General features: G+C 46.5%; 1 protein-coding gene across 4 annotated transcripts in view; it reads left to right on the top strand.

The window, feature by feature from the left end:
- The window catches only part of LOC129698918 (putative malate dehydrogenase 1B), an 85608-nt gene that overhangs the window by 35011 nt on the left and 22772 nt on the right, over window positions 1-27825 (top strand). For 3 of the 4 annotated variants that reach the window (XM_055638357.1, XM_055638354.1, XM_055638353.1), the window contains 2 exons: window positions 3959-4134; window positions 26351-26490. In XM_055638357.1, coding sequence (XP_055494332.1) covers window positions 3959-4134; window positions 26351-26490 — 316 coding nt within the window. Of the gene's footprint in view, window positions 1-3958; window positions 4135-5673; window positions 5807-26350; window positions 26491-27825 lie in introns of those variants that run through there. The other variant, XM_055638356.1, reaches the window with a different exon arrangement.

The raw sequence follows: 27825 nt of genomic DNA, 5'->3' as shown, positions 1-27825 counted from the left end.
TGGGGGGATGTTCTTTGTGTTTAAAACTCTTATTGGTGTTATGTCTGTATTCTTTTTTTGTGTGCTGCAAAATGGCAAAAAGCATTTCACTTCACTACACCTGGGTGTATGTGAATGCGACTAATAAAATACCTTTGACCTTTGATACCTTTGATACATACCATTCGCTTTCTTCACTGCCTGCTGCACCTGCATGCCTACTTTCAATGACTGGTGTACCATGACACCCAGGTCTCGCTGCATCTCCCCTTTTCCTAAGCGGCCAGTTGTAGGCCATGTTGTAGGCCGTGGGCCGGCGGTCGGAGCTCTTCTCCGGGAATCCCCAACTCTGTCGCTGTAGATCCGCAGACCGTGGCTTCAAGATGTTGTAGGCCGCTGCCACCATTAACCAAGGGGCAAGGTGGTTCGTTTGCAAACTGACTAAGGTCATGCCCGTATAGGTGTAATTTCTGGAACTGCCTCTGAGCCACATTCATATCTGGTCAGTGCTGATGGTAGCACCTACATGCGTAACAGACAACATATCCTGCCTGTGAATGAGCCAGCTCCACCTCCGTATTATCCAAACCATACAAGTGTACTTCCATGCGCGTCCAGCGGGCCAGCGATCAGAGCACTGCGTTCTGGCGACCCCGGCATGGGTTCGCCCTGCTCTGCGATGGAAAAAGTCCACACTGCGCCCACTGCTGAAGCTCTGGGCCCTACTCCGGGAAAGGCCGCACCAATCCATGGTGTTAGGCCGCAAGGGAGGCGACATGGAAAAAGTTGCCCCTCCGTGGAGGAGGCGACCGAACGTGGTTCCCCCTTTCCCCCCTCACCACTCCCCCACACAAGACACACCAAGAGACATTAAAGCACACATTTGGAAACACTAAAAAAACCCCATAAAAAGTAGAAATGATGACCATGCTGCTGGCAGGGCAGCTGTCTCGCATGTTTGACATCGATTTTCTTTGCAGCCCCACTTCTCGCAGGGTAGTTTTTATGCTTGCTCGCCATTTTGCAGAGCTCTTTGCAAACTGACTAAGGCCATGACCGTATCGGTGTAATTTCTGGAACTGCCTCTGAGCCACGCTCATATCTGGTCAGTGCCGATGGCGGCACCTACAGGCGTAACAGACAACATATCCTGCCTGTGAATGAGTCAGCTCCACCTCCATATTATCCAGAGCGTACAAGTGTACTTCTGTCCGCATCCAGCGGCATCGATCCGCCTGCACCAATACAACAACCCATTTCTGGAGCGGCTGCACTGCCAGTGGCGACGCCCCTGTTTCATCACCGGGAAGGCTGGTTCAATCTCCGTCACTAGTCAAGCCATCGACTCTGTCCCCGGTGGGGAAAGGCCGAGATGGTTTTTAGCGCACACGTGCTGGTCACGTTTGCAAGCCCACCGGCTGCACTGCCAGTGGCGACGCCCCTGTTTCATCACCGGGAAGGCTGGTTCAATCTCCGTCACTAGTCAAGCCATCGACTCTGTCCCCGGTGGGGAAAGGCCGAGATGGTTTTTAGCGCACACGTGCTGGTCACGTTTGCAAGCCCACCGTGAAGTACCCGGGCTATGTTTGACTTTCCTCCAGTTTATTGTCAACTGCTATGCATGCCTTATTTAGTCAATGGTTTTGTACTGAGATTTAATTCTTTAAGAGGGAGGATGTAGATCAGTGTCACTCATGTTATGACCCTACTTGTAGCTCCGCCCACTAGTTTAACAGAAAGCTTCTCTTCCCTTTCTCCCTCAGTCTCAAGTTATGTGTTAAGATGAAGTTACCCATGCTGTAATGCTAATAAAGTCTTTGGATTTTAATCACTGTGCGTGCCTTAAGTTATTCCAACAGCAGAGCTCAAAAATAACAAATTCCAAGAGCTGGAAGAGCCATCCCCTGCTCACCTCCCTGCGAACCAAGATAACAGTCCAGACATTCACTCCCTGTTTGCTTCCACTAACAAGCAACTTGACCCTGAAGTCTCTGTCCTCGTTAACAACAACACTACACTTGCAAAGATTGAGACTGGTGCGAAATGTAATGTCATGTCTTTATCTGAATTTGAACAAATTCGTAATAGCGAACGTATTGCAAACACTATGGCTACGTTACGAGCCTACGGGGGACAGGTACTGCTCTCAATTGGAGAAACTGAACTGAATTGCCACGTAGAGTCACAAGCTCCCAAACTGCAGTTTTTCATTGTTTGGGGGGGGGTTCTGCAACACTGCTTGGCATCAACAACGCACGCCAGGTTCTAGGCTTGGTCACCTTTGGGCCTGCTGTCCATCAAATCTCTACCATTGAGGGCTCCTATCAGCAGACACTCACAATACAAAGAACTATTTGATGACAAGCTTGGAAAGCTGCCCATCAAGTACAATATCGCCACTGATCCAAATGTTACACCTGTGGTCCGAGCACCACACTGTATCCAGCTTGCTATGCGCGACAGTGTATACAATGAGCTCCAGCGGATGGTGTCCCTCCCTTCGCCGCCTCCACTCTGCGAGCCTCCGGCACCGTTCCCAGTTACTTCCCCGGTCACTTCCGCGGTGAAGGGAGGAGACGCAGATCTATACCACACATGCGCGCGGGACAGGTCTGTAGGCCACCCCTTAGATATGGAGATTTTGTGTAACCATCTATATGTCCCTGTATGCGTTATTAGCGTTTCGGGTACTGTATTATTTAGCCATTACGTATTAGTGTGTTTCTGCTTATTGGCTTGCATTTAAATGTGCTTCATTTCATTTCTACAAGGACAGATGTAGATTGGTTACTTCACACTAACCAATTGTAGTGCTTTATTAGTAGTAGCTCCGCTTACTATGCAGTTTATATTATCAGAACTCAGCTCATGCCGGGAGTCGAATAGTCGCTACACAAGCTATAACAACATGCTGAAGTGTACTGTAATAAAATTATGTTGGACCACATTATGCAAATGACCGGGTCATTTACAGTGTCTACCTTCGATTTAAACCAGCATCTGCCGTGCTTTCCTACACATCTCAATTCTAAAGAAGTATATCTTTATCTTGAAAGTGTCCACCGTGGGAAACATTCATTACCCCCACCCACCTCCTTATGCAATTTTACATGTTTTTCTAAGGTTATCTGTCATTTCCTCTATCCAGTAAGTTTAGGGCCTGAAGATGGGTCCTGACCCAAAATGGTGTTCGTCCATTTTCTATCACAGATGTTGCCTAACCTGCTGAGTTCCCCCAACAGTGGGTTATTTTAGTTTAAATTCCAGCATCAGTAGTTCAAAGTTCAAAGTTCAAAGTAACTTTATTGTCAATTCAATTATGCAACAGTAATTACACATAGGATCGAAATTACGTTTCCCCATACTCCAAATGTGCAAGTAATATTAAAAACACAGACAGACAACATACCAATAAAAATAGACAATAGACATACATTATTTAAAATATTAAAATATTCACAGTATGCCAAAATGTAGCAAAACCTTTGAGGTATTTTAAACTGGGTGCAACAATGAAAGGTGCAATATAGAAAAAGTGCAAATTTCGTACTGGAGACATTGAGCCAAAGTTATTTTCACAGTTTGTTGTCTTTGTTTGGGTACTGTTCATGGAATTTTCTTAAGTGTGTTGAGTAGTCTGATGGCCTGAGGGAAAAAAGCTGTTTTTGAATCAGTGGTTTTGCTCCGCATGCTGCGGTAGCGCTTACCGGAAGGTAGGAGGGTGAACAGTTTGTGTGCTGGGTGGGTGGTGTCTTTGATGATATTGCTTGCTCTCTTGCGACAGCAAGACAGTAGTCTTTTATGTCTCCATGTTTTGGGTCAATTTAGTTGGTTTTATTTATCTTAAGACAATTCCTTAATTCTAGAAATCAACAATGAATCTTCCCTATCCTTCCAGGCTGGGATTGTTAGATATAATTATTGGGGATTTTTTACACCAGTGTCGTGTATTATTTTTGCCTCAACTTTTACTTTACAGTGAATGGATAGAGACCGAGTTCCAGGAAGCAGTACATTCTCACCGAACAATACTTCAGCAGATGGCAATACGTCCTATAGGTCTTTCCTTGGCCAATGCAATATATAAAGTCTTGCAGTACTGGTATTTTGATTCACCACCAGGGGAGATACTGTCTCTTGGAGTTATCAGTAAAGGTGAGTCACGCACTTTTTAAATATATATTTTCCTCAGGTTTTCTCCTCTTTTTCTGCACTGCTGACTCGTTCAGGGATATCTAGATAGCTATTTTAGTACAAGCCTGAGTGGTTTCGGTGCACCTCTGTCCTTATCCAATTAATTTATATATTTCCTTGCAGGAATTAGAGGAGATAGTAGGGGGCCAATCTGAACTCTACTATGGAATCCAACCAAGCTAAGGCCAATACACCCTCTATTAATTACCAATTTTGGTCACATTTTACAGATGGTTGGGACAGCAAGTAGTGCACTTGCATTGTCTGCTGTTGTGCCACCTAATTATCCAATGATGGTCAACAGTTCAGTAAAACTGGATGAGAAGAAATAGTTCATAGTCATATAGCATGGAAATAGGCCATTTGACCTGCAACATCCATGCATCCATTGGCACTCATCCCTATTAATCCCATCTTTCAGCACTTGACCCATAGTCTTCTTTGTGTGGGTAATTCAAACACTCATCTAGACATTTCTTAAATGCTGTCAGAATCTCTGCGTTCATGTCTCCCGCAGATTCCCTCTGATGGGCCTGTCCCACTCGGCGATTTTTTTAGGCAACTGCCGGCGACTGTCAGTCATAGCAGGTCGCCGAAAAACCGGCGACAACCTACGACAGCACCTCGGTCAGGAGAAGTCCAGCTACGCTCATCGGTGTCAAACCCACTGTCGCCAAAAATGTTTCAACGTTTTTTTAATTTAGCGGCAATCAGAAAGACGCCATGACTTTTTGTGCCTAAGTGAGACAGGCCTATAAATCCCTTACTCCTTACCCTAAATCTATGTCCTTTAGTTTTATCTATCTCTGACATGGGAAACATCCTCCTGCAGTCTACCCTCTATATGTGTCTCCTATAATTACCTCCATCATGTCCCCTCTTAAACTAACCTTTTTTGTACCACGGAAATCAGACCTATTCTCTCCAGTCTCTGCTCATAACTGAAAGTGACTGGTTGCAGCACGGCCTGGCTTGACAATTCAAAAACCCAGGAATGAAGGAGATTACAAAAAGCGCTGGACACTGCCTGGTCCATCATGGGTACTGACCTTCTCACCATTGAGGGGATCTATAGGAGGTATGCCTCAAAAAGGCAGCCAGCGTCATTAAGGACTCACTCCACCGGCAATGATCTAATTTCACTCATGCCAACGAGACCTGGCCACACTAATTTCACTCCTGCCATCGGGAAACAGGTATAGGAGACTGAAAACCTTGACCTCCAGATTTAGGAACAGCTTCTTCCCAACAACCGTCAGGCTATTGAACACTACAAACACCAACTACGATCTTCCTTGGTTGCACTAGGAACTTTGGAGTTCTGTGTTGTATTGCACTATATTGTGTTTTATTATTTATTGAACAACTTTTTTTTCCCTTTATTATCCTGTCAATTAAGTAGTGTTTACAAACCTGTTGTGCTGCTGCAAGGATTTCATTATTCTATTTTGGTACTTAGGGCAATTAAACACTCTTGACTTTTGAATCCCTCCATCCCAGGCAAAAACATGAGGGTCCTCTGCACCCTCTCTATCGCTGTCAAGTCTTTCAAGATCATTCACAAGATCACTATTAACCAACATAATTCTTCATTGTAAAAAAAAGCAATTGAAATCAGTAACTTTATTTCATTATATTAAAAAATTATGATACATTGTTACTTGAGTGAATAGAGCATTGAATACATTATGTCATTGAGTGGATGGACTAAGAAGGAGAAAGGAATAGAATAATGTGCTAATAGTGTTTAGATAAGACGAATGGGTGGATGCTCTTGCGCAGCAGCAGTGAACGGATTCACTAGTGTCTCTTCATGAAACATTGCAGCAGGATCTTGATTGGTCGGGCAGGCGGGCTGAGGAATGGTTAAGGGAGTTTAATACAGATTTTACTTCGGAGTCACGTGAGTGACTACGTGAAGAAGGGCCGTCCGTCTGCGTGCGCGTCATTACGTCTGAACGCAACACGCGCGACGGACTGGCAGGCACTGTGTCCTCCCAGCCGTCGGGATGAGCAGGTAAGGAAAGTTGAAATCATTTACCTGCGTTCTTTCGGGCTTGAAGTTTTTTTCAGAGCCCAGATGTCGAGGAGACAGCCCGCGGGCATGTCGGCTGCCGAAGACCGCAGCTTTCCAAATAGCGGGCGACGGTCTTGTTCCCGACATTAGCGCCGACAGCAGAATCGGCAGGAGACTTTGCGCGGGAGCAGGAGCTCCGTGGTTGTCCTGCGGGACGTAATACCACCCGCAAGTCTAAACCCGTTGACTCTGATGAGTCCGGGAAAGAGGGATACCCTCCCTCAACGGAGAGCATCTGAGGACGACTTCTCCCACATGGAGCAACTTATGGAGAAGTTGCTCCAACACGGCAGGAGACTTTGCGCGGGAGCAGGAGCTCCGTGGTTGTCCTGCGGGGCGTAATGCCACCCGCAAGTCTATCAAACCCATTGACTCTGATGAGTCCGGGAAAGAGGGATACCCTCCCTCAATGGAGAGCGTCTGAGGACGACTCTCCCACATGGAGCAACGCTTCCCGACATTAGCGCCGACAGCAAAATCGGCAGGAGAAGTTGCTCCAACAATAATCTGCTCCAAGGGAGGGAGCAGTATCAGCCCGGGGCCTACAGGAGTGCCGGTGCCGGGAGCCTCGCACATGGGGCAGCCCAATGTCTTCCCCATTGGAGGGGGAACTACATGTGGAAGAAACCACTCTGAATCAGAGTACAAAGAAGAGGGGGGGGGGGGGGGGACCTTCCCAGGGACAAGCAGAAGAAAGAAAGTAAGTAAGTAAGTTTTACTTATATTGCACTGTTTAAGTCAACACCAAAATGCTTTACATAAAAGGAATAATAAGCTTCCATACTAACAAACAGAAAATAAGTGCTTCTGCAATCATCTAGGTTCCACTGGGTGCTTCCCTGGATGGAATCTAGCTCTTGACAGCCCGGGTATAATGTAGAACCAGCAGGCAGCAGCACCTGTTTTCAGGGCTGCACAAATGCCTCCTGCTCTGAGGAGAGGAACATGTCAGCACAGATATCCTCAGGGGCCTGCGGCAGCACCTGTTTTCAGGGCTGCCTACGAACCTGACTTTCAGTGGAGGGGAGTGTGAATGATCAGTAGGTAACTGATCTCGAATTTAAAGTATGAACATACTGAAGCATACATATGGCTTCAAGAGCCAGCAGTTGGCAGAATATCCGCATAGGCGACAACACACCCCACACCTCCATAGGGGGTAAGCGGTTCACTGAATCCGGTGGTAGCTTGAAAGCTGGGCACGGAAATATGATCAGAGTCGTCTTTCAAGGCAGACTCAAAATAATGGCCAGAATTGTCCTACAAGGCAGGTTCAGTATGATGAGGTTCAGACCAGACCCAAGCAGAGGTCAGGAGAAACATGGAATCCACACTCCCTTACCAGTCCTACTCCCAATCAAGGAGAGAAAAGGAACCCGCATCAGGGGCCTTTGGGCTTACCACAAGACCACCGGTAGCCATGGAGGTAGGTGGGTCTGGGTTTACTGAAACAAGGGATTGTGGAGCTGTTACATGTTGGTAATTTACACTTATGTTCTTGTTCAAAATGACAATAACATGAATTTGCAGAACTGGTTTTAAAACAGATACAGGTGCACAACCTTTTATCCGAAAGCCTTGGGACCAGACACTTGTCGGATTTCGGACATTTTCGGATTTCCGAATGGAAGATTTTTAGCGTAGATTAGGTAGGTAGCGTGGGCGGCTTGAAAAGTCTGGAGCAGCTGCCTCCTCCCCGGAGACCGGGAGAATCATTGCATAAATGTTAGTCAGTTAGTTTGGAGGGATTTTATGTGGTGGTGGTGGAGTAGGGGTGAAGGGGGAAACTTTAATTCTTAGTCCCCTACCTGGTCGGCGACTCCCAACCTCGCGGAGTTGGGGGCTCCGTCCGGCCGCGGGCGGCGCCGGTTGGAGTTCCGACCCCGGCAACTCTACCCCTGGCTGCGCGGCTCCAAATCCAGCGACGCTCCGCGAATGTTGGGGAGTCGGCGGCCACAGCGCTCCGGAGCTTGCCGCACGGCGACCCGGTAAGGCATTGCCCGCTCCCCGCTGGTATCCCAGCGCTGCGACGCTGCCGACTCCCGACATTCGCGGAGCTGGGGGGCCCGTCCGCGGGCAGCGCTGGATTTGGAGTGCCGGAGCAGCAAGGGGTAGAGTTATCGGGGTCTGAGCTACAACCGGCGCCGCCCGCAGCCCCACCGGCCACAGCGCTGCGGAGCTTACTGCACGGCGACCCGGTAAGGCATTGACCGCTCCCCGCCTCTCCGACCAGGTAGGGGACTAAGAATTAAAGTTTACCCCTTCACCCCCCCTTCACATAAAAGTCCTCCAAACTAACTGACTAACATTTAAGCAATGATTTACAGATGTTTAAGTGTCTCCCCGGTCTCCAGGGAGGAGGCAGCAGCTACAGTAGTACAGACCTGTGTTGACCGTGGGTCGTTTCGGGTCAAGTTTGGCGCCAAACGGGAGCTTTGGTGCGCAGTCGACATCTGGAAAAAATGGCCGGTTTTCGGAGTTTTTCGGTTTCCGGAACACCGGATAAAAGGTTGCGCACCTGTAATAACATGTGATAATTTTTACTGCACAACATACACAGGTTCCAAGCAGACTTAGAACTTGGACTGGAATTGTCATCGAGGCAGGCCCAGTATTTTTGGGCAGGACTGCCATTCAGGACATGTGACAGATGGAGGATGTCACTTCATCCAGGTTTAACTCATTTGTGCAGTACAAACTTTTAGAAACAGTAATTTTGTTATGGGCTAACTACTGTTTTATAGGAGCTTCCTATAAAATGGTCACATGGCATGCATCGACCTAAAAGATGCATACTATTCGGTGTCTATTCACTAAGAACAGGAGATATTTGAAGTTTAACTGGATGGTATGGATCTGCCAAATGGGTTGACATCAGCTCCTAGACTATTGACAAAACTACGGAAACCAATTCTGGGCCTACAAAGGTCACAGAACCACATAGTAATGGCATATTTGGACTATTTCATTTTGGAGTCACAAAGAATTGGCAGAAGCATCAGTCAAAGCAAACCAAAACCCTGTTTGATAGAATTGGTTACCTCATCCATCCAGTTAAATCAAAATTGACACCTACAAGGGTAATTGATTACCTAGAATTTACTATCAAAAACAGTAAATATGTTGGTGACTTTGCCTAGGGGCAAACGACTATATAAATCAAGCCTGCTATGACCTGATAGTCAAATACTAGCCATCTATCAGGCAAACAGCGAGTATAATTGGCAAATAGTAGCTGCATTTCCAGCAGAACGTACGGGCCTTCGCATTACCAGAATTTACAGCGAGCAAAGGAACAAACACTCAGATTCCATGCAGGCCAAATTGGCAAAACTATGGATTGCCAGCAGAGGCCATTGTTGAATAACTATGGTGGATAACGAACGTAAGGAAACTAAAAGTAAAATTTGCTTGAAAGCCATCGAGGGTTCTTCAGACCTATGCAAGCGGCTAAGGATGGGGAGCCACTAACACAGTCTAGAGCTGTGGGGGCAGATGGAATGAGCAGGAGTCTGTAATTCCCCAACATATGTAATCAATTACCCAGAATTGTTGGGGGCACAATTTGGACTCAAGGGTTTCTGTAGCAATATGCAACCGGTGCTTGTTCAAATTCAGATTGATAACACCACTGTGGTGGCACATATCCATTAACAAGGGTGGTGTAAAATCTGTATCTTACGACAGATTGACGAACCTCATTTGGCACTGGTGTATCAAGAGGAATATTTGGGAAATCTACGAGGTAGATATAACATGGTGACAGATGCTGTATCATGAATGTTTAATAACAACACAGAATGGATGTTGAATCAGGCAGTATTTAATGAAATAAATACACGATTTGACATACCAGATATTGATCTATTTGCATCTAGACTAAACCATCAGTTACCCAGATATGTGTCCTGCAAGCAGGATCCAGGAGCAAAGGCAGTGGATGCTTTCTCCCTCAATTGGGGAGGATTGTTTATGCATGCTTTCCGTAAATTTGTCTCACAAACCAATGCTTGATCAAAATCAAGCAAGACTAAGCCACAGGCATATTGGTAGTGCCAGATTGGCCTACTCAAGCCTGGTTCCCAAAATTTTTAGGAACTATAGTCCAGCCAGTTATGGCTGTACCCAAGAGCAGGGACCTCCTAGTGAACCCAGTTACAGGGAGTAATCATCCACTACATACACGAACGTATTAACTTGTTGGTCTGCAGATTCTGAGGAGGCCATTTCAAGGCATAGGACTGTCCGAACAAATACAACACAGTTCGGATAACAGATGTCTTGGAGTTTCCTATCAACTCTGTACTATAACTATAAACAAAGTTATAGTGCAATCTATAGTGCCAGAGGCGCACTCTTCTCCTATCTGATGCTGGAAGCAAGGCACTGGGTTGATAGGAACGCACCCCTTTACAACAAAATTCATGAAGGGAATTTACAATTTAATACCTCTAAGACTAAGGTACACGGACACATGGGATGTGAGCGTGGTACTAACCCTACTTTGACAGTGGGGACCGCCTATAACTAACCCTGAAGGTGGTATGCTGACAAAGAGTCCAGACACTTCAGAAGCTACGGTTGGACCACATCACCACCAATATGAACAACATAACATTCGTAATCAGGAATCTGATAAAACATAGCAGGCCAGGAATGCCAGGGATGGAAATCCAGTTCTTGGCATATCCAGAGGACCTACGGTTTTGTGTGTGGTAACGTACTAACACCACTATCTGAGAGTTACGGAGAACCACAGAGGTTCAGAACAGACCAGAAGGTGTTAACACAAACCATCTCGAGATGGTCAAAGGGGGTAATGGCGGTAGCAGAGTGAACATTCATATGGCTAAATCTCACTCCACCAGGGCTGCATCTACGTCGGCAGCAAGAGCAATGGACGTGCCTCTTGACGACATCCTAGTGGCTGCAGGATGGACGAATGAAATAACGGTCCACCGGTTTGATAACAAACCTATTACCAGACTGGGGGTGTTTGCACGTACCATTTTAAGTTCTGTCCCTTAGTTTACCCCCAAGGTTGGGAGGGGGAACAAGTGTTTAAAAACTTTACTTTCATTTTAAGCATCAGTGTCTTTACTTCACTACGTAATGTCTGAATGCTTTAATAATTACACGCATCCATGGTCAATCCATTCAGTGTGTGACGCCTGGATTCGTAACCGGCGTAAAATGACAGAGCTTTGAAATCTTCACGTAGTCACTCACGTGACTCCGAAGTAAAATAGTGAGAATAAACGAGAACTTACCAGTTTGAAGTTTGATCTTGATTTTATGATGAGTTATGATGAGCGATTACGTGCCCACCGCTCCCACCCTCATACTATCAAGGTCACATGGAAGTTCTAGTTTCTTCAATCTTACTATTCTCAGGTCTTTTTATCTGTGATTTAACACCGCTGCTTTGAAGATTGACGCGCACGCAGACAGACGGCCCTTCTTCACGTAATCGCTCATCGTAACTCCTCATAAAATCAAGATCAAACTTCAAACTGGTAAGTTCTCGTTTAATCTTACTATAAGTATCAAGTGTTGCATTTTGGGAAGTCAAACCAGGGCTTTGACCCATTCCCAGTGAATGGCAGGGCTGTGAGCAGTGTTGTAGAGCAGAGGTATCTAGGATTGCAGGTACATAGTTCCTTAAGTGGCGTTGCACTAGCTAGATAGGGTGGTCAAGAAGGCTTTCAGCACATTGATCTTCATCAGTAATAATACGTTTAATTTGACCCTAATTCACTTTCATATCTTCAGTATTAAAAAAATTATGGCCCTTTTCATACTTGGAAATTAGCATCTTGTTCCCTATTGCTTTTTCATTGACTTAACACAAAAGCTGTGATCGAGGACAGTCAAAAGACCATAACTTTCTTAAAAATTAAGAGAACTGAATGAAATTTTCAGTTATTATAGATTGACACATTCTGAAACAAATATAAAATCTTACTTGGATGACCTGAAATTAAAGCCTATAAAAAGATTAGTTAGTTATCTAATTGTAGCTAATTACAAAATTGACCGTTGTGACGGAATAGTAATAAACACCCAGACTGCCTTGAAAATTCAAAAATGTGATATTCTCAAGATCTGAACTTTAATATTATTGTATTATATGCTGTAAGTCCATAACAGATAGGTAAATAAATTACAATTTCTAGCAATAGACCAAGTCTTTATGGAGAAGATCAGTTGCTACCTGGTACATTGGCATATCATAATCAATAGCATCATCATACACCTCAGATTGTAACCAATAAGCAACTCTGTACACCTTGTTTTTCCTCAACTTTTCAATTTTGGCATTGTAAACTACAAGTTTTTGCTCTTCGAACCACGCATGACATGCCTTTCTGCCCACTACTTTTCCATTAAGAATGTCCTGTAGATTCTATTTCTTAAGAAAAGGATAATTGTTTTAAATAGCCTAAGTATCCAAATAACAAATTAATCCCATTCACACAAGAATACACAATATAACATGCTTTTTAAATCTCACTGTCATGAGCATATGCCAGATGGAAGGAACTTAATGTTTAATTCCCATGAATTAATCTAGAAACAGCTACTTTCAATATAATCAAAATTATTATTTTTTGCACAATAAATGTGGCTAAAGCTGTTGTGTATATCTATCTATCTATCTATCTATCTATCTATCTATCTATCTATCTATCTATCTATCTAATATATATCTATCTAATCTATCTATCTATTAATATATAAAACTCAAATCCATCCGTCCGCCTGCAGTACGGATCCCTTCCTGCCTTTTGATTCGTTGATGGCTGCTCCTTCCTATCAGTTTCCAACACACTTTGAAACAAAGTTGCAAGACAGGAACACTGAACTTTTCACTGCTGCAGCAGGCAGGGGAGGTGCAATTGAGGGAGGCAGAGGAGTGCTGGAAACTTACATTTGGCAACGGCTTCAGTTCCATTGGAGGAGACGGGTGCATGGTGGAATATTGGGTTGGGGGAATCACACCATTGGGGGAGCAGACCCAACGGGTCTGCACTTGGTCTAGTTAATATATAAAACTCAAACCCATCCGTCCGCCTGCAGTACGGATCCCTTCCTGCCTTTCGATTCGTTCCCGCCGTGCGATGTCACAATGCCCGATGCTCGCGGACTTCCAATCGGAATGGATCCATTTGCATGTACGGCTTCCGGCCACGTTTCTTCCTTTGATTCTCCGCAACTCCGAAACCGGACGCAGAATCGCCGACGTCTTTTCCATTTCGGTAGAGATTTCGCTTTTCTTTCTAAGTATCCGCTCCTCATTACATTTCGTCGTGTTTAAGTACACTTTTTTAATCAAATCCCTCACCCCCCCCCACCACAATATTTCAAAAAGAAACCGGCTTCTCACCCATAGAAGCAGCACCAGCCCATGGTGAATGTTCCATCGTGTGATGTCACAATGCCCAATGTTCACATATGTCCAATCGGAATGGATTCATTTACATATGCCTTTGCAGGAGCCCAGCCCATGGTGAACGTTCCATCGTGTGATGTCACAATGCCCAATGCTCAAATACATTGTTGCCATAGAGAACGCTCAGTGATTATTCAAATTCTTCACTAACTGTCATTCTGGTTTTGCTTGTGAAGTGAAAAGTCCTGAATTGCATTTGTCTGATGCAGGAAGATTGTTCCAGATGTTGGGGAAGTCCAGGACACGCGGGACACAGTTTAAGGATAAAGGGGAAATCCTTTAGTACTGAGATGAGGAAAACATTTTTCACACAGATAGTGGTGAGTCTCTGGATCTCTCTGCCACAGAAGGTAGTTGAGGCCAGTTCATTGGCTATATTTAAGAGGGAGTTAGATGTGGCCCTTGTGGCTAAAGGGATCAGGGGGTATGGAGAGAAGGCAGGAACAGAATACTGAGTTGGATGATCAGCCATGATCATAATGGCGGTGCAGGCTCGAAGGGCCGAATGGCCTACTCCTGCACTTAATTTCTATGTTTCTATGTGTCCCTCTCCTCACCCCTCTCCCTCTGCCACCCATCTCTCTCTCTCCCACCCCCTTCCCTCTCTACCACCACCCTCTTCCCCCTACCCCTCTGTCCCTCTTTCACCACTCCCCCTACCCATCCCTCCCCACTCTTCCACTTCTACCCCCTCACCCCACGCCCCTCTCCCACCCCCCCCATCTCTCTTCCCCTCCCTTCCCCCTCTCTCCACCCCCACCCCTTCCCCCTACCCCTCTGTCCCTCATCCACCACTCCCCCGTCTCTCTTCTACCACTCCCCGCTACCCCTCCTTCCCTCCCCACTCTTCCACTTCTCTCCCACTCTCTCCTCCCCCTCTCCCTCACCTCCTCTCTCCATCCCTCTCTACCCCACCCCTTTCCCTCTCGCCCCCCACACCCTTCCCCTATCCCTCTGTCCCTCTTCCATCACTCCCGCTCCCCCTCTCCTCATCTCCTCCCTCCCCACTCTTTTCCCCTCTTTTTCCCTCCACCCCCTCTCCCCATCCCTCCCTCCTCGTCCCCTCCCTCCCCATACCCCCCCCTCCCCCAAAGCTCTCTCCCCATCATTCACCCCCTACCCCGCTCTCCTTTCCCTCCCAAATCTATCCCGTTTCCTCCTCCTCCCTCCCCTCTTCTCACCCCCCCCCCCGCAAACGCCATTCGCAAACGCCGTTGGGGAAACAGATGTCACAATGCCCAATGCTCAAAGGCATTGTTGCCATAGAGGGAGTACAGAGAAGGTTCACCAATGGAGAGAGTACAGAGGAGATTTACTAGAATGTTGCCAGGGTTTCATCAACTAAGTTACAGAGAAAGGTTGAACAAGTTAGGGCTTTATTCTTTGGAGCGCAGAAGGTTAAGGGGGACTTGATAGAGGTCTTTAAAATTATGAGAGGGATAGACAGAGTTGACGTGGATAAGCTTTTCCCACTGAGAGGAGGGAAGATTCAAACAAGAGGACATGACTTGAGAATTAAGGACAGAAGTTTAGGGGTAACATGAGGGGGAACTTCTTTACTCAGAGAGTGGTAGTTGTGTGGAATGAGCTTCCAGTGAAGATGGTGGAGGCAGGTTCGTTTTTATCATTTAAAAATTAATTGGATAGTTATACGGACGGGAAAGGAATGGAAGGTTATGGTCTGAGCGCAAGTATATGGGACTAGGGGAGAATACGTGTTCGGCACGGACTAGAAGGGTCGAGATGGCCTGTTTCCGTGCTGTAATTGTTATATGGTTATATGGTTAAGGTTCACCAGACTGATTCCTGGGATGTCAGGACTTTCATATGAAGAAAGACTGGATAGACTCGGCTTGTACTCGCTAGATTTTAGAAGATTGAGGGAGGATCTTATAGAAACTCCTGATTACATTTTGTCATATTTATGTACACATTTTTAATCAAATCCTTCTCCCCCCCCCTCCCAATATTTAAAAAAAAAACTGGCATCTCACCCATAGAATCAGCCCATGGTGAACGTTCCATCGTGTGATGTCACCATATAACAATTACAGCACGGAAACAGGCCATCTCGGCCCTACAAGTCCATGCCAAACAATTTTTTTTTTTTTTTTTTTTTTTCCCCTTAGTCCCACCTGCCTGCACTCGTACCATAACCCTCCATTCCCTTCTCATCCATATGCCTATCCAATTTATTTTTAAATGATACCAATGAACCTGCCTCCACCACTTCCACTGGGAGCTCATTCTACACCGCCACCACTCTCTGCGTAAAGAAGTTCCCCCTCATATTACCCCTAAACTTCTGTCCCTTAATTCTGAAGTCATGTCCTCTTGTTTGAATCTTCCCTATTCTCAAAGGGAAAAGCTTGTCCACATCAACTCTGTCTATCCCTCTCATCATTTTAAAGACCTCTATCAGGTCCCCCCTTAACCTTCTGCGCTCCAGAGAATAAAGACCTAACTTATTCAACCTATCTCTGTAACTTAGTTGTTGAAACCCAGGCAACATTCTAGTAAATCTCCTCTGTACTCTCTCTATTTTGTTGACATCCTTCCTATAATTTGGCGACCAAAATTGTACACCATACTCCAGATTTGGTCTCACCAATGCCTTGTACAATTTTAACATTACATCCCAGCTTCTATACTCAATGCATTGATTTATAAAGGCTAGCATACCAAAAGCTTTCTTTACCACCCTATCTATATGAGATTCCACCTACAAGGAACTATGCACGGTTATACCCAGATCACTCTGTTCAACTGTATTCTTCAATTCCCTACCATTTACCATGTACGTCCTATTTTGATTTGTCCTGCCAAGGTGTAGCACCTCACATTTATCAGCATTAAACTCCATCTGCCATCTTTCAGCCCATTTTTCCAAATGGCCTAAATCACTCTGTAGACTTTGGAAATCCCCTTCATTATCCACAACTTGGTATCATCTGCATACTTACTAATCCAATTTACCACACCTTCATCCAGATCATTGATGTACATGACAAACAACAAAGGACCCAACACAGATCCCTGAGGCACCCCCCACTAGTCACCTGCCTCCAACCCGATAAACAGCCATCCACCATTACCCTCTGGCTTCTCCCATTCAGCCACTGTTGAATCCATCTTGCTATTCCTGCATTTATACCCAACATTTGAACCTTCTTAACCAACCTTCCATGAGGAACCTTGTCAAAGGCCTTACTAAAGTCCATATAGACAACATCCACTGCTTTACCCTCGTCAATTTCCCTAGTAACCTCTTCAAAAAATTCAAGAAGATTAGTCAAACATGACCTTCCAGGCACAAATCCATGTTGACTGTTCCTAATCAGACCCTGTTTATCTAGATGCCCAATGCCCAATGTCACAATGCCCAATGTTCACATATGTCCAATCGGAATGGAATCATTTACATATGCCTTTGCAGGAGCACCAGCACCCGCTGAACGTTCCATTGTGTGATGTCACAATGTCCAATGGTCAAAGACATTCTTGCCATAGAGGGAGTGCAGAGAAGGTTCTCCAAACTTATTCCTGGGATGTCAGGACTTTCATATGAAGAAAGACAAGATAGACTCGGCTTGTACTCGCTAGAATTTAGAAGATTGAGGGCAGATCTTATAGAAACGTACAAAATTCTTAAGGGGTTGGACAGGCTAGATGCAGGAAGATTGTTCCAGATGTTGGGGAAGTCCAGAACAAGGGGTCACAGTTTAAAGATAAGGTGGAAATCCTTTAGGACAGAGATGAGAAAAACATGTTTCACACAGAGAGTGGTGAATCTCTGGAATTCTCCGCCACAGAAGGTAGTTGAGGCCAGTTCATTGGCTAGATTTAAGAGGGAGTTAGATGTGGCCCTTGTGGCTAAAGGGATCAGGGGGTATGGAGAGAAGGCAGGTACAGGTTACTGAGTTGGATGATCAGCCATGATCATATTGAATGGTGGTGCAGGCTCAAAGGGCCGAATGGCCTACTACTGCACTTAATTTCTATGTTTCCCTCTCCTCACCCCTCTCCCTCTCCCACCCATCCCACTCTCCCTCACCCCCTTCCCTCTCTACCCCACCCCTTCCCTCTCTCCACTCACCCCCTTCCTACCCCTCTGTCCCTCTTCCATCACTCCCCCTACCCCTCTCCTCCTCCCTCCCCACTCTTCCATGTCTCCCCCTTCCCACTCCACTCTCCCTCCCCACTCTTTCCCCTCTCTCCCCCCACCCCTCTCCCACTCCCTCCCTCCTCACCTACCTCCACATCCCCCCCCCCTCCCCCACATCTCTCTCCCCATCCCCCTCTCTCACCCCCTACCCCGCTCTCCTTTCCCTCCCAAATCTGTCCCGTTTCCTCCTCCTCCTCTCCCCTTCCTCCCCTCTTCTCACACCCCCCCCCCCCCCCCCCACCTGTGAGTTTGGGCGGTGGTTAATATGAGTGCTCACCCCCCCCCCCCCCCCCCCCCCCCCCGCAAACGCTGTTGGGGAAATAGACCCAACGGGTCTGCACTTGGTCTAGTTAATATATAAAACTCAAACCCATCCGTCCGCCTGCAGTACGGATCCCTTCCTGCCTTTCGATTCGTTCCCGCCGTGCGATGTCACAATGTCCGATGCTCCCGGACGTCCAATCGGAATGGATCCATTTGCATGTACGGCTTCCGGCCGCGTTTCTTCCTTTGATTCTCCGCAACTCCGAAACCGGACGCAGAATCGCCGACGTCTTTTCCATTTCGGTAGAGATTTCGCTTTTCTTTCTAAGTATCCGCTCCTCAATACATTTCGTCGTGTTTAAGTACACTTTTTTAATCAAATCCTTCACCCCCCTCCCCCCACCACAATATTTAAAAAATAAACTGGTTTCTCACCCACACAAGCAGCACCAGCCGCAGCCCCCTGTGAACGTTCCATCGTGTGATGTCACAATGCCCGATGCTCACAGATGTCCAATCGGAATGGATTCATTTACATATGCCTTTGCAGGAGCCACAGCCCCGGTGAACGTTCCATCATGTGATGTCACAATGCCCAATGTTCAAATACATTGTTGCCATATTGGGAGTACAGAGAATAGGCTGTGGGCCGAGGAGCTTTATTCAGCAGTTTCGTGACCCAAGTCACCAAACTACATGAAATTGTCACATATTGTGTAAAAATATTTATATAAATCGCCCCTGAAACTCGATATGAAGAAGACTTGCACATTTTTATTAAATTAGAGAAAACCGGGAAAAATGGCGGGAATTTTTTAGTCCAATGAAAGCACGTTTGACATTGAGTTGTCTGCCAGTTGGCCAATCACGCACTTTGTTTCAGGCAAGCACACAAAATGGCTGAGGGGGCTTCACAGATGCCTGTTTTACTGGAGATTCCGATGTGTTGTTCTGTAGAATAAATGTCATGGAAACTTGCAGCAGGTTCATTGTATTTATTGGGAAAAGCATAAAAAAGCTGAAGAAAGTGCTGCGAAGTGGATTAAAGTGCAAGAAAGCAAAGTCCCTACTTTTCACTCACTCACTCACTCACTCATTCATTCATGAAATTGAGGGCCTAAACTATAACACGGTCAATTAAACATTGTCACTAATGCCAGCCTGTTGTAGAGTAATAAGTCTTTAACAAATAATCTTGAAGCTGCCTGTGAAAACTTGCCGGGAAAAAGTGCTCCGATCGCGGAACTTAGGTACTCGCGGTAAATAGCGATCGATATCCCTCCGTTTTTCTCCCGTTATCAGGGTCTGAAAACGAGCAAACGACCGCTACAGACGGAACTATGTACAGCCACGCCCCCCCCACCCCTGCCCGCCCGCGGATATGATCCTCGGCTCCACGATCGCGAATCGGCCGCTTATTAATTGAGACCGCGGCTTCACTTTACCGCGAGTACCGGTAAGTTTTCACAGGCAGCTCCGAGATTATTTGTTAAAGACTTATTACTCTACAACACGCTGGCATTAGTGACAATGTTTAATTTACTGTAATAGCTTAGACCCCTCCCCTCCCTCCACACTCTTCCCCCTCTCCCTCCTCATTCCCTTACCGTGCACAGTCTCTGTCTTTAAGAAGGAACTACAGATGCTGGAAAATCGAAGGTAGACATAAAAAAATCTGAATTAAACTCAGCGGGTGCGGCAGCATCTATGGAGCGAATTGAATGGTCACCGTTGGCCGAAACCCGGAAGAAGGCACCCGCTGAGTTTATCCAGCTTTTTTGTTGTTGTACCAACCTCTCTCTCTCTCTGCCCTTCTTTCTTCTCTCGACTCATGCACCCCCGCTCCCCCTCCCCCCCCCCCCCCCCTCACCTCTCTCCCCCTCTTCTCCCCCCCCCCCCCCCCCTCCCCTCTCCCCTCCTCCCTCCTCCTCCTCCTCCTCCCCTTCCTCACACAATATTTTTTGTGGGGGCGGGTCCACAGTGTGCGTGACTGTTTGTGGAGGCGGCCACGCGCTCTCCATTCAAGAAGACGCTCATCTGTTTGTGGAGGCGCGAGCTTAGTGTGTGACCAAAGATCTTATAGCGGAGCTCTCCGCTACAAGATCTTTGTGTGTGACGACACACGCACCCCCCCCCCCCCCCCCTCCTTGGTGCAGGAGGCGCGCGCAGCATCTTGAACGCTCAGCGATTGTTTGAATTCTTCACTAACCGTCATTCTGAGTTTGCTTGTGAAGAGAAAAGTCCTGAATTGCATTTGTCTGTTGCAGGAAGATTGTTCCCGATGTTGTGGAAGTCCAGAACAAGGGGTCACAGTTTAAGGATAAGGGGGAAATATTTTAGGGCCGAGATGAGAAAACATTTTTCACACAGATAGTGGTGAATCTCTGGAACTCTCTGCCACAGAAGGTAGTTGAGGCCAGTTCATTAGCTATATTTAAGAGGGAGTTAGATGTGGCCCTTGTGGCTAAAGGGATCAGGGGGTATGGAGAGAAGGCAGGTACAGGATACTGAGCTGGATGATCAGCCATGATTATATTGAATGGCGGTGCAGGCTCGAAGGGCCGAATGGCCTACTCCTGCACTTAATTTCTATGTTTCTATGTGTCCCTCTCCTCACCCCTCTCCCTCTGCCACCCATCTCTCTCTCCCCCACCCTCTTCCCTCTCTACCACCACCCCCTTCCCTCTCTACCACCACCCCCTTCCCCCTACCCCTCTGTCCCTCTTTCACCACTCCCCCTACCCATCCCTCCCCACTCTTCCACTTCTATCCCCTTACCTCACACCTCTCCCACCCCCACCCCTCTCTCTTCCCTCTCTCCCCCCCACCCCATCCCCTACCCCCCTCTGTCCCACTTCCACAACTCCCCCGTCCCTCTTCTACCACTCCCGCTACCCCTCTACCCCCTCCCTCCCTCCCCACTCTTTCACTTCTCTCCCACTCTTTCACTTCTCTCCCACTCTCTCCTCCCCCTCTCTTCACCCCTCTCCCATCCCTCTCTCCCCCCCCCCCCCTTCCCTGTCTACCCCACCCCTTCCCTCCCTTCCCCCACCCCCTTCCACCTATCCCTCTGTCCCTCTTCCATCACTCCCGCTACCCCTCTCCACCTCCCCTCCCCACTCTTCCACTTCTCTCCCCCTTTCCTGCCACTCTCCCTCCCGACTCTTTCCCCTCTTACCCCCCACACCTCCCCCACATCTCTCTCCCCATCTCTCACCCCCTACCTCCTTTCCCTCCCAAATCTATCCTGTTTCCTCCTCCTCCCTCCCCTCTTCACACCTCACGCCCCCCCCCCCCCCCCCCCCCCCGCAAACGCTGTTGGGGAAACAGACCCAACGGGTCTGCACTTGGTCTAGTTTAGTATAAAAATATTGATTATACAATTACACAAAATATAGACGATTTAGATGTTCTTATGACATGTTCCCGATGTTGGGGGAGTCCAGAACCAGGGCCACAGTTTAAGAATAAGGAGTAAGCCATTTAGAACGGAGACAAGGAAACACTTTTTCTCACAGAGAATGGTGAGTCTGTGGAATTCTCTGCCTCAGAGGGCAGTGGAGGCAGGTTCTCTCGATGCTTTCAAGAGAGAGCTAGATAGGGCTCTTAAAAATAGCGGAGTCGGGATATGGGGAGAAGGCAGGAACGGGGTACTGATTGGGGATGATCAGCCATGATCACACTGAATGGCGGTGCTGGCTCGAAGGGCCAAATAGCCTACTCCTGCACCTATTGTCTATTGTCTATTGATTGTCCAAAAAAAAAAGAATTTTAATAATCTTGCGAGAGGATGATTCTGGATTGGAACGTTGCATTTGCGGTGAATATCGGCAGGAAAGACACTGCCGAATCGTATGGGGCCCAAATCACATTTTCGTAACGTAAAATTAGATTAAAGCCTCCCCAAGAAGCAAGATTATATGTAAAATATACTCTTTGTTTTGTCCCGTTCTTGTGATCCGTCACGTTGAGGGCATTAGAAGTCGCCTTTTATTTTAATCAAACTATTAAATTGTACAGCGATTTAAAAAAAAAAAAAATGGGAACGGAAGTCCGATCGATTTTTCTTCATCGACTCGCAGCTCGAGGAAATCCCTCTCCGAGAAGCGGTACAAAACTACATTTTAATCCCGCTTCCCCCCCCCCCCCCCCCCCCCCCAGGCACAAATGTCGCGTACACAGCCAGTGGCAGAACTGCAGCACCGTTGAAGGTAGGTATTGTAACATCGCTGTTTTTTACAATAATATAATAATTTCATGATCATCATAATTGATGCCTGCTTTTTATTTCAGATTTATTTACAGTAATACATGAATTTAAATTCACATAAATGATTTAAATATTTGAATATTTTGTCACATGATGTGGCTAGTTTATCGAGCTTTAATCTATTGGTTGAAAGAACAATGAACTGTCTCCTACATAATGCTTTTGCTATTTAACAAACATGTCGCCCTTTGGATTATAACACTTTAACGTATATCTATCATCATATCTATATACTTTAAAAACTCTGTGTGTGTGGGTGTATGTCATTATTTTTGCCTTTGATTCGTTACTCCGCGAAAACCAGACGCAAAAACGCCGAGATTTTTACCATTTTGCTAGTGATTTTTCATTTACATTCGCTGATCCACTCCTCATTACATTTTTCATTTTTCTGTACACATTTTTAATAAGATCCTTCCCCCCACTCACTCATTTTTTCGCCTCACGCTGGCCACCTTCTCATCGCGTGTCCCACGTGGCCATAACGGCTGCTGCCGCCCTGGCAATTCTCCACTCCCCCCCCGGCCCGGCTCTGTCACGCTGGCGGAACCCACAGATCAGCTGGTCTCCCCGCTACTTTTCACCATCCTTGCTGGCGGCCCGCAGGCTCACTTGGCATCACGCCCACCCGCCCACTCCCCCCCTCCCCCCCCCCCAGTACACGCTGGCGGAAGGCACAGATCGGCTGATCCCCCCGCTGCTTTTCGTCGTCTTCGCTGGCGGCCCGCAGGCTCAATTGGCATTACGCCCGCCCGCCCACTTCACCCTCCCCGCCCCCCCCCCCTCCCCGTACTCGGGGTCTGAAGTACCGAGGATGCGAGGCCATGGAGCTGACGCTCACTCTGACGGCTGCTGGGCGGCCCTACCCCTCTCCTCCCTCCCTTCTTAATATAATTTCAATAGGGGTGGTTAGTGTGTGTGTGTGAGGGATGGTTAGTGTGTGTGTGTGTGAGAGGTTGGTTAGTGTGTGTGTGATGCCTCAGCCCGCCCCCTCCCCTCGCAACCGCGCGTTGCGGGAACAGACCCAATGGGTCTGCACTTGGTCTAGTACTTATTAAAAGTCTGATCTTGTACATGTATATATGCGTGTGTGTGTATATGTGATTGTATTTACATCTTTGCAAAAGCACTATGCGGTAACGATTACAGTTTTCATTATTCCGATTGACATTTTTCCAGTCAAAGCTGGGACCACCTTATCTGAACATTTCATGCTTTATTTCTCGACTTATTCTCGACATTACTGATTAGGTCTAAAAAAATCAAAAGACTATGAAAATAAACCCACCAGCTTCAAATGATGACGTCACAATGACTCAACTAGCAGAGACCAGCCTCAATTAAGATTTCATCCTACATTTGACACGTTATTCGCGATTAAAGCTTAAAAAATGCCAACTTTCACCAGATATTTACATATTCTGATTCACATTTTCCCCCTCAAGGCAGAGATCACTTTCACTGAATATTTTATGCTTTATTTCTCGAAATTATAGATTAAAGTTTAAAAAAATCAAAATACCTTGAATTTCAAACCGATCAGCTTCAACTGGTGACGTCTCTATGGCTCGACTTACAGGGGGAGTAGCTATTGCAACACGCAGGGCAAGTGCAATTGGAATTTTTTTACGTCACAATGGCTCGACTAGCAGGGGAGGGCGAATTGTTTTGCAACGCGCAGGGCAAGTGCAATTGAAATTTTGTTTTAAGATCACTGCTGAGGAAGGCAAGGGGAGTGCTGGAATCTTATGTTTGGGAGCGGCTTGAGTTGGAGGACCATGCCTCCCACGGAGGCTACGGGTATGGAACGGGTGCGTTGGGGGAGCAGACCCAACGAGTGTGCACTTGGTCTAGTATATCACTAAAATTGTTTGTTTGTATATATGCGTGTGAGTGCATGACAATCCAAAACTCTGCCAAAACGGTACACAATAGTGTTACAATTTTTGGCCCACCTTCCTCACCATTGTCCTGCGATGTAAAAGGGACAAGTTTTGTTCGGATTGATATTATATTTTACAAGTTATTGACATTTTAAACTTTACAAAAGCCACTTTTAAAGCACTTTTCCACTTGACCTGCCTGTCAATGACGTGACAATGGGATCCCGAATCTCATTTACATAATTTAAAAAAAAAGGTTTTATTCAAATTCTTCCATTTTTATTCACAATTACGTCACAAAGGGATCCCGAATATCATTTACATTAAAAATAGGGAGGAGCTTTCATGTTAGAAAAACATCACAATTTTCATTGTGTGGGGGTGAGGAATGGGGGGAGCAGGGAAAAAGAAGGGTGATGGAGGGAGGAAGAAGGGTGATGGAGGGAGTGGCTGAGGGTAGGGGAAAGGAGAGGGAAGTAATGGGGGAGGGGAAGAGGAGAGGGGAAAGAAGAGAGAAGGTGAAGAGGCCTGGTGTGGGTGGAGCCCCAGGGCTGTAGCCGGGCTTTGGGTGCTGGGGAGCGGACACAGTCAAAGATTGGGCCCTGAGTGCGGCTCTAGGCCCTGGACTGGAGTTCGAGCCGGTGCGGGGTTCGGGGGCTGTTGCTCCAGGCCCGTGGGGAGGGAGAGGAGCGGGACCCGGGACAAGGACAATGCCACAGCCTCGGTCTCTTCCTCCCCTTCCCGTGGCTCCAGACCGCAGCATTGGCCTCTCCCTCCACCTCCTGCGGCTCCAGACCGCTTGGCCCGTCCCCTCCGACAGCCCCTGCCTCAACTACAACTTCATCACCGAGAGGGTGGCGCAAACGTGCAGTGATTTACATCGAAATCCTGGGGAGGTGAGGAATGATAATGGGGGGGGTTTAAGGGTGAGGAGGGGGGTAGGAAGGGGAGAGGGGTTATGGAGGGATGGAGGGAGTGACTGAGCATAGGGGAAAGGAGAGGAGGGGCAAGGTGAGGAAAGGGGTGGGGGAGGAGAGGGGAAAGAAGAGGTGAAGAGGAGGGGGAGGGAGTGCTGGGGGATGAGGGGGAATAGAGGAGGATAGGAGTAGGAAGAGGGATGGCAAGGTAATGGAGGAGGGGAGGGGGAAGAGAGAGGAGGAGAAGGAGCGGGTAAGGGGAGGAAGCAGAGGAGGGTTGGTGGAGGGTGGGGAGAGGGAGAATAATGGAGGAGGCGAATAGGGGACAAGTGGGAGAGTGAGATGCGTTCACATTGATCTTATATTTTACGTTATTGTCATTTTAAATTAAAAAAAATTCAGCCGCGCCTGCGCAATTGGGGGATATGGGTGAGTGGTGGAATAATTTGTTGGGGAAATGGGACCCAATGGGTCCACACTTTGTCTAGTATCACATAAAGCTATCTGTAGAAATAGGCTCCACCGTTCTTGGCAAATTGGCTTTAATATAAAGCCAAAGAGAAAGATCAAGTTGTTAAAAGCAGTATACCATGGCTTAAAGAATGCAATAACTTAGATTAAAGAATGAAAATATGCCTATAGAAGACAATCAATATTGCATGCATTACTGGCTCCAAGATCTATATTGGAATTTTAATTGTCCTTAAATGTGCAATAAGATGAACAAATTAGTGTTATTTTTATCTAACTGGAAATCTAAATTCTCCTGTCGAAGTGTCGATTTAATCTCATTTCATATTTGAAGAAGAGTAGCTGGACTTTCTCTCTTTCCCTCAGTTAAGCATCATAAAATCAGATGATTAAGCCATTTCCTGCTTCAGGACTTGTTGCATACAAATTAGATTATATATTACCACAATTAATACACTTGAACAATTACCCCATTGCGTATGGAGCGTCCTATGGTTGCAAAAGGTACCATGTAAACGCAAGCAATTTTTTCTTGCACAAATGTGTTAAGGAGTGCGCTACGAGAGGGATTGAACTCCTTCAAATTATCTACATTTTTTAAGACTGGGTTATATACTTATTGTTATAAGATGTGCACTAAAATAATTAACTGTCTACATTTTAACCCTGTATGTTAGGTGAGTTCAATATTCCTGCGGGTCTTATGTTCTCTATGCCAGTTCGATTTTGTGGTGGAAAATGGGTGATCCAAACCGACATTGAGATCAGCAAGAAAACCCAAAGAAAGTTGCAATACATTGTTCAAGAACTGAAAATGGTGAGTTATTGAGATCAACAGAAAATTCATTTGAATCTTCCTAAAAGGGCATGGCTGATTTGCACAGTTGATTAAGGGGGGTTTTGGTATAACAAAAGGGTTTAAAGAAAATTTTCAGGGCAGTCGGGTGCCTCCATCCTAATTGGCCTGTCCCACTAAGACGACTGCATGAGACATTGCAGTCGCCACATGGTCGACACATGTTCGCGGGTATTTGCCGGGGAGTTACCTTCATGGTCGTGAGGAGTTCCCGCATTCTGGGAACTAGTCGTGGTCATTATGGTCGCCGTAAATTTTTCAACATGTTGCCGCCATGGAGAATAGCAAGAATTTTCGTGCCGTAGCTGTGTCGCCAGGAGGTCCTTGTCGGTTGCCAGGAGGTCGAATGTTCTCGTAGGTTCTCGTAGGTTGTAGCCGCTGCTGACCGGTGAATATCTTTGGCTCATTCGCGGAAATAAACGTAAGCAGTAGTTTTCAGAACCAAGGATAACAGACCGGTAATGTTAAATGTCTGCCGAGCTTCACAGCCGTGTATCTCTGGCTTCTTAAAAGTTGTCTCTCCCCTCTCCCCCCTCTTTTAAAGGACTTACCGTACACTGTGCTTTAGCCGTCTTAATTACAGCGCCAACCTTCCTGTTCATCGCAGTATCACTTTGGCCTTGCACGGTGTGAATTTCACTCAGCGCTCCCCCCGCTTGCCTTGTCCCCTGCCTGCATAACGGGCTGGTGATGGAAACAATGTGTGTTTGTGTGTGTGTTCCACTCTGACAGTCATCGTTCCAGTTGCCAGTTTTTCCGGCAATAGGCCAGCTGAGGCCTGAAAAATCACCTAATTGAGATAGGCCTATTAGTTATACGATCAAACTAAAGTCACTTTCCCAGAACATACAGTGCTGGAGAAAATCAGTGGGTTTGGCAGCATCTCTAGAAGTGATAGATGATGTTTAGAGGCAGGACCCTTCTTCAGATCTTATTTGAATGTGTTCTATGCACAATTTCAGCATCTGCAGTTCCTTATTATTCTAAAGTCATTTTCTACTTGGTATTGTTAGGAGATAGTCTCAAGTTTAACATTTTCGATGTAGATAACATCTCACCTGAAGTTAAATATTAAGAAATGCAAATTAAGCAAAGAAATGGAGGGACTGAATTATACTGTAGTTTCATATTGGTGAAATTTATCTTCAAAGGCATCCTAGTATCAGTGGTATCTATTTCTCATCTCTGTTGAAGTCTGTTATCTAGGATGGACCCAACACCCTCTATAATGAACTTTATAGAAATTAAGGGAATCAGAGAATATGGGGTGAGTGCTGAAAAGTGGTGCTGAGGTAA

Source organism: Leucoraja erinacea, chromosome 7 (assembly GCF_028641065.1).
Source record: "Leucoraja erinacea ecotype New England chromosome 7, Leri_hhj_1, whole genome shotgun sequence".
NCBI lineage: Eukaryota > Metazoa > Chordata > Chondrichthyes > Rajiformes > Rajidae > Leucoraja > Leucoraja erinaceus.
This window is presented reverse-complemented; position numbering and strand designations above follow the sequence as displayed.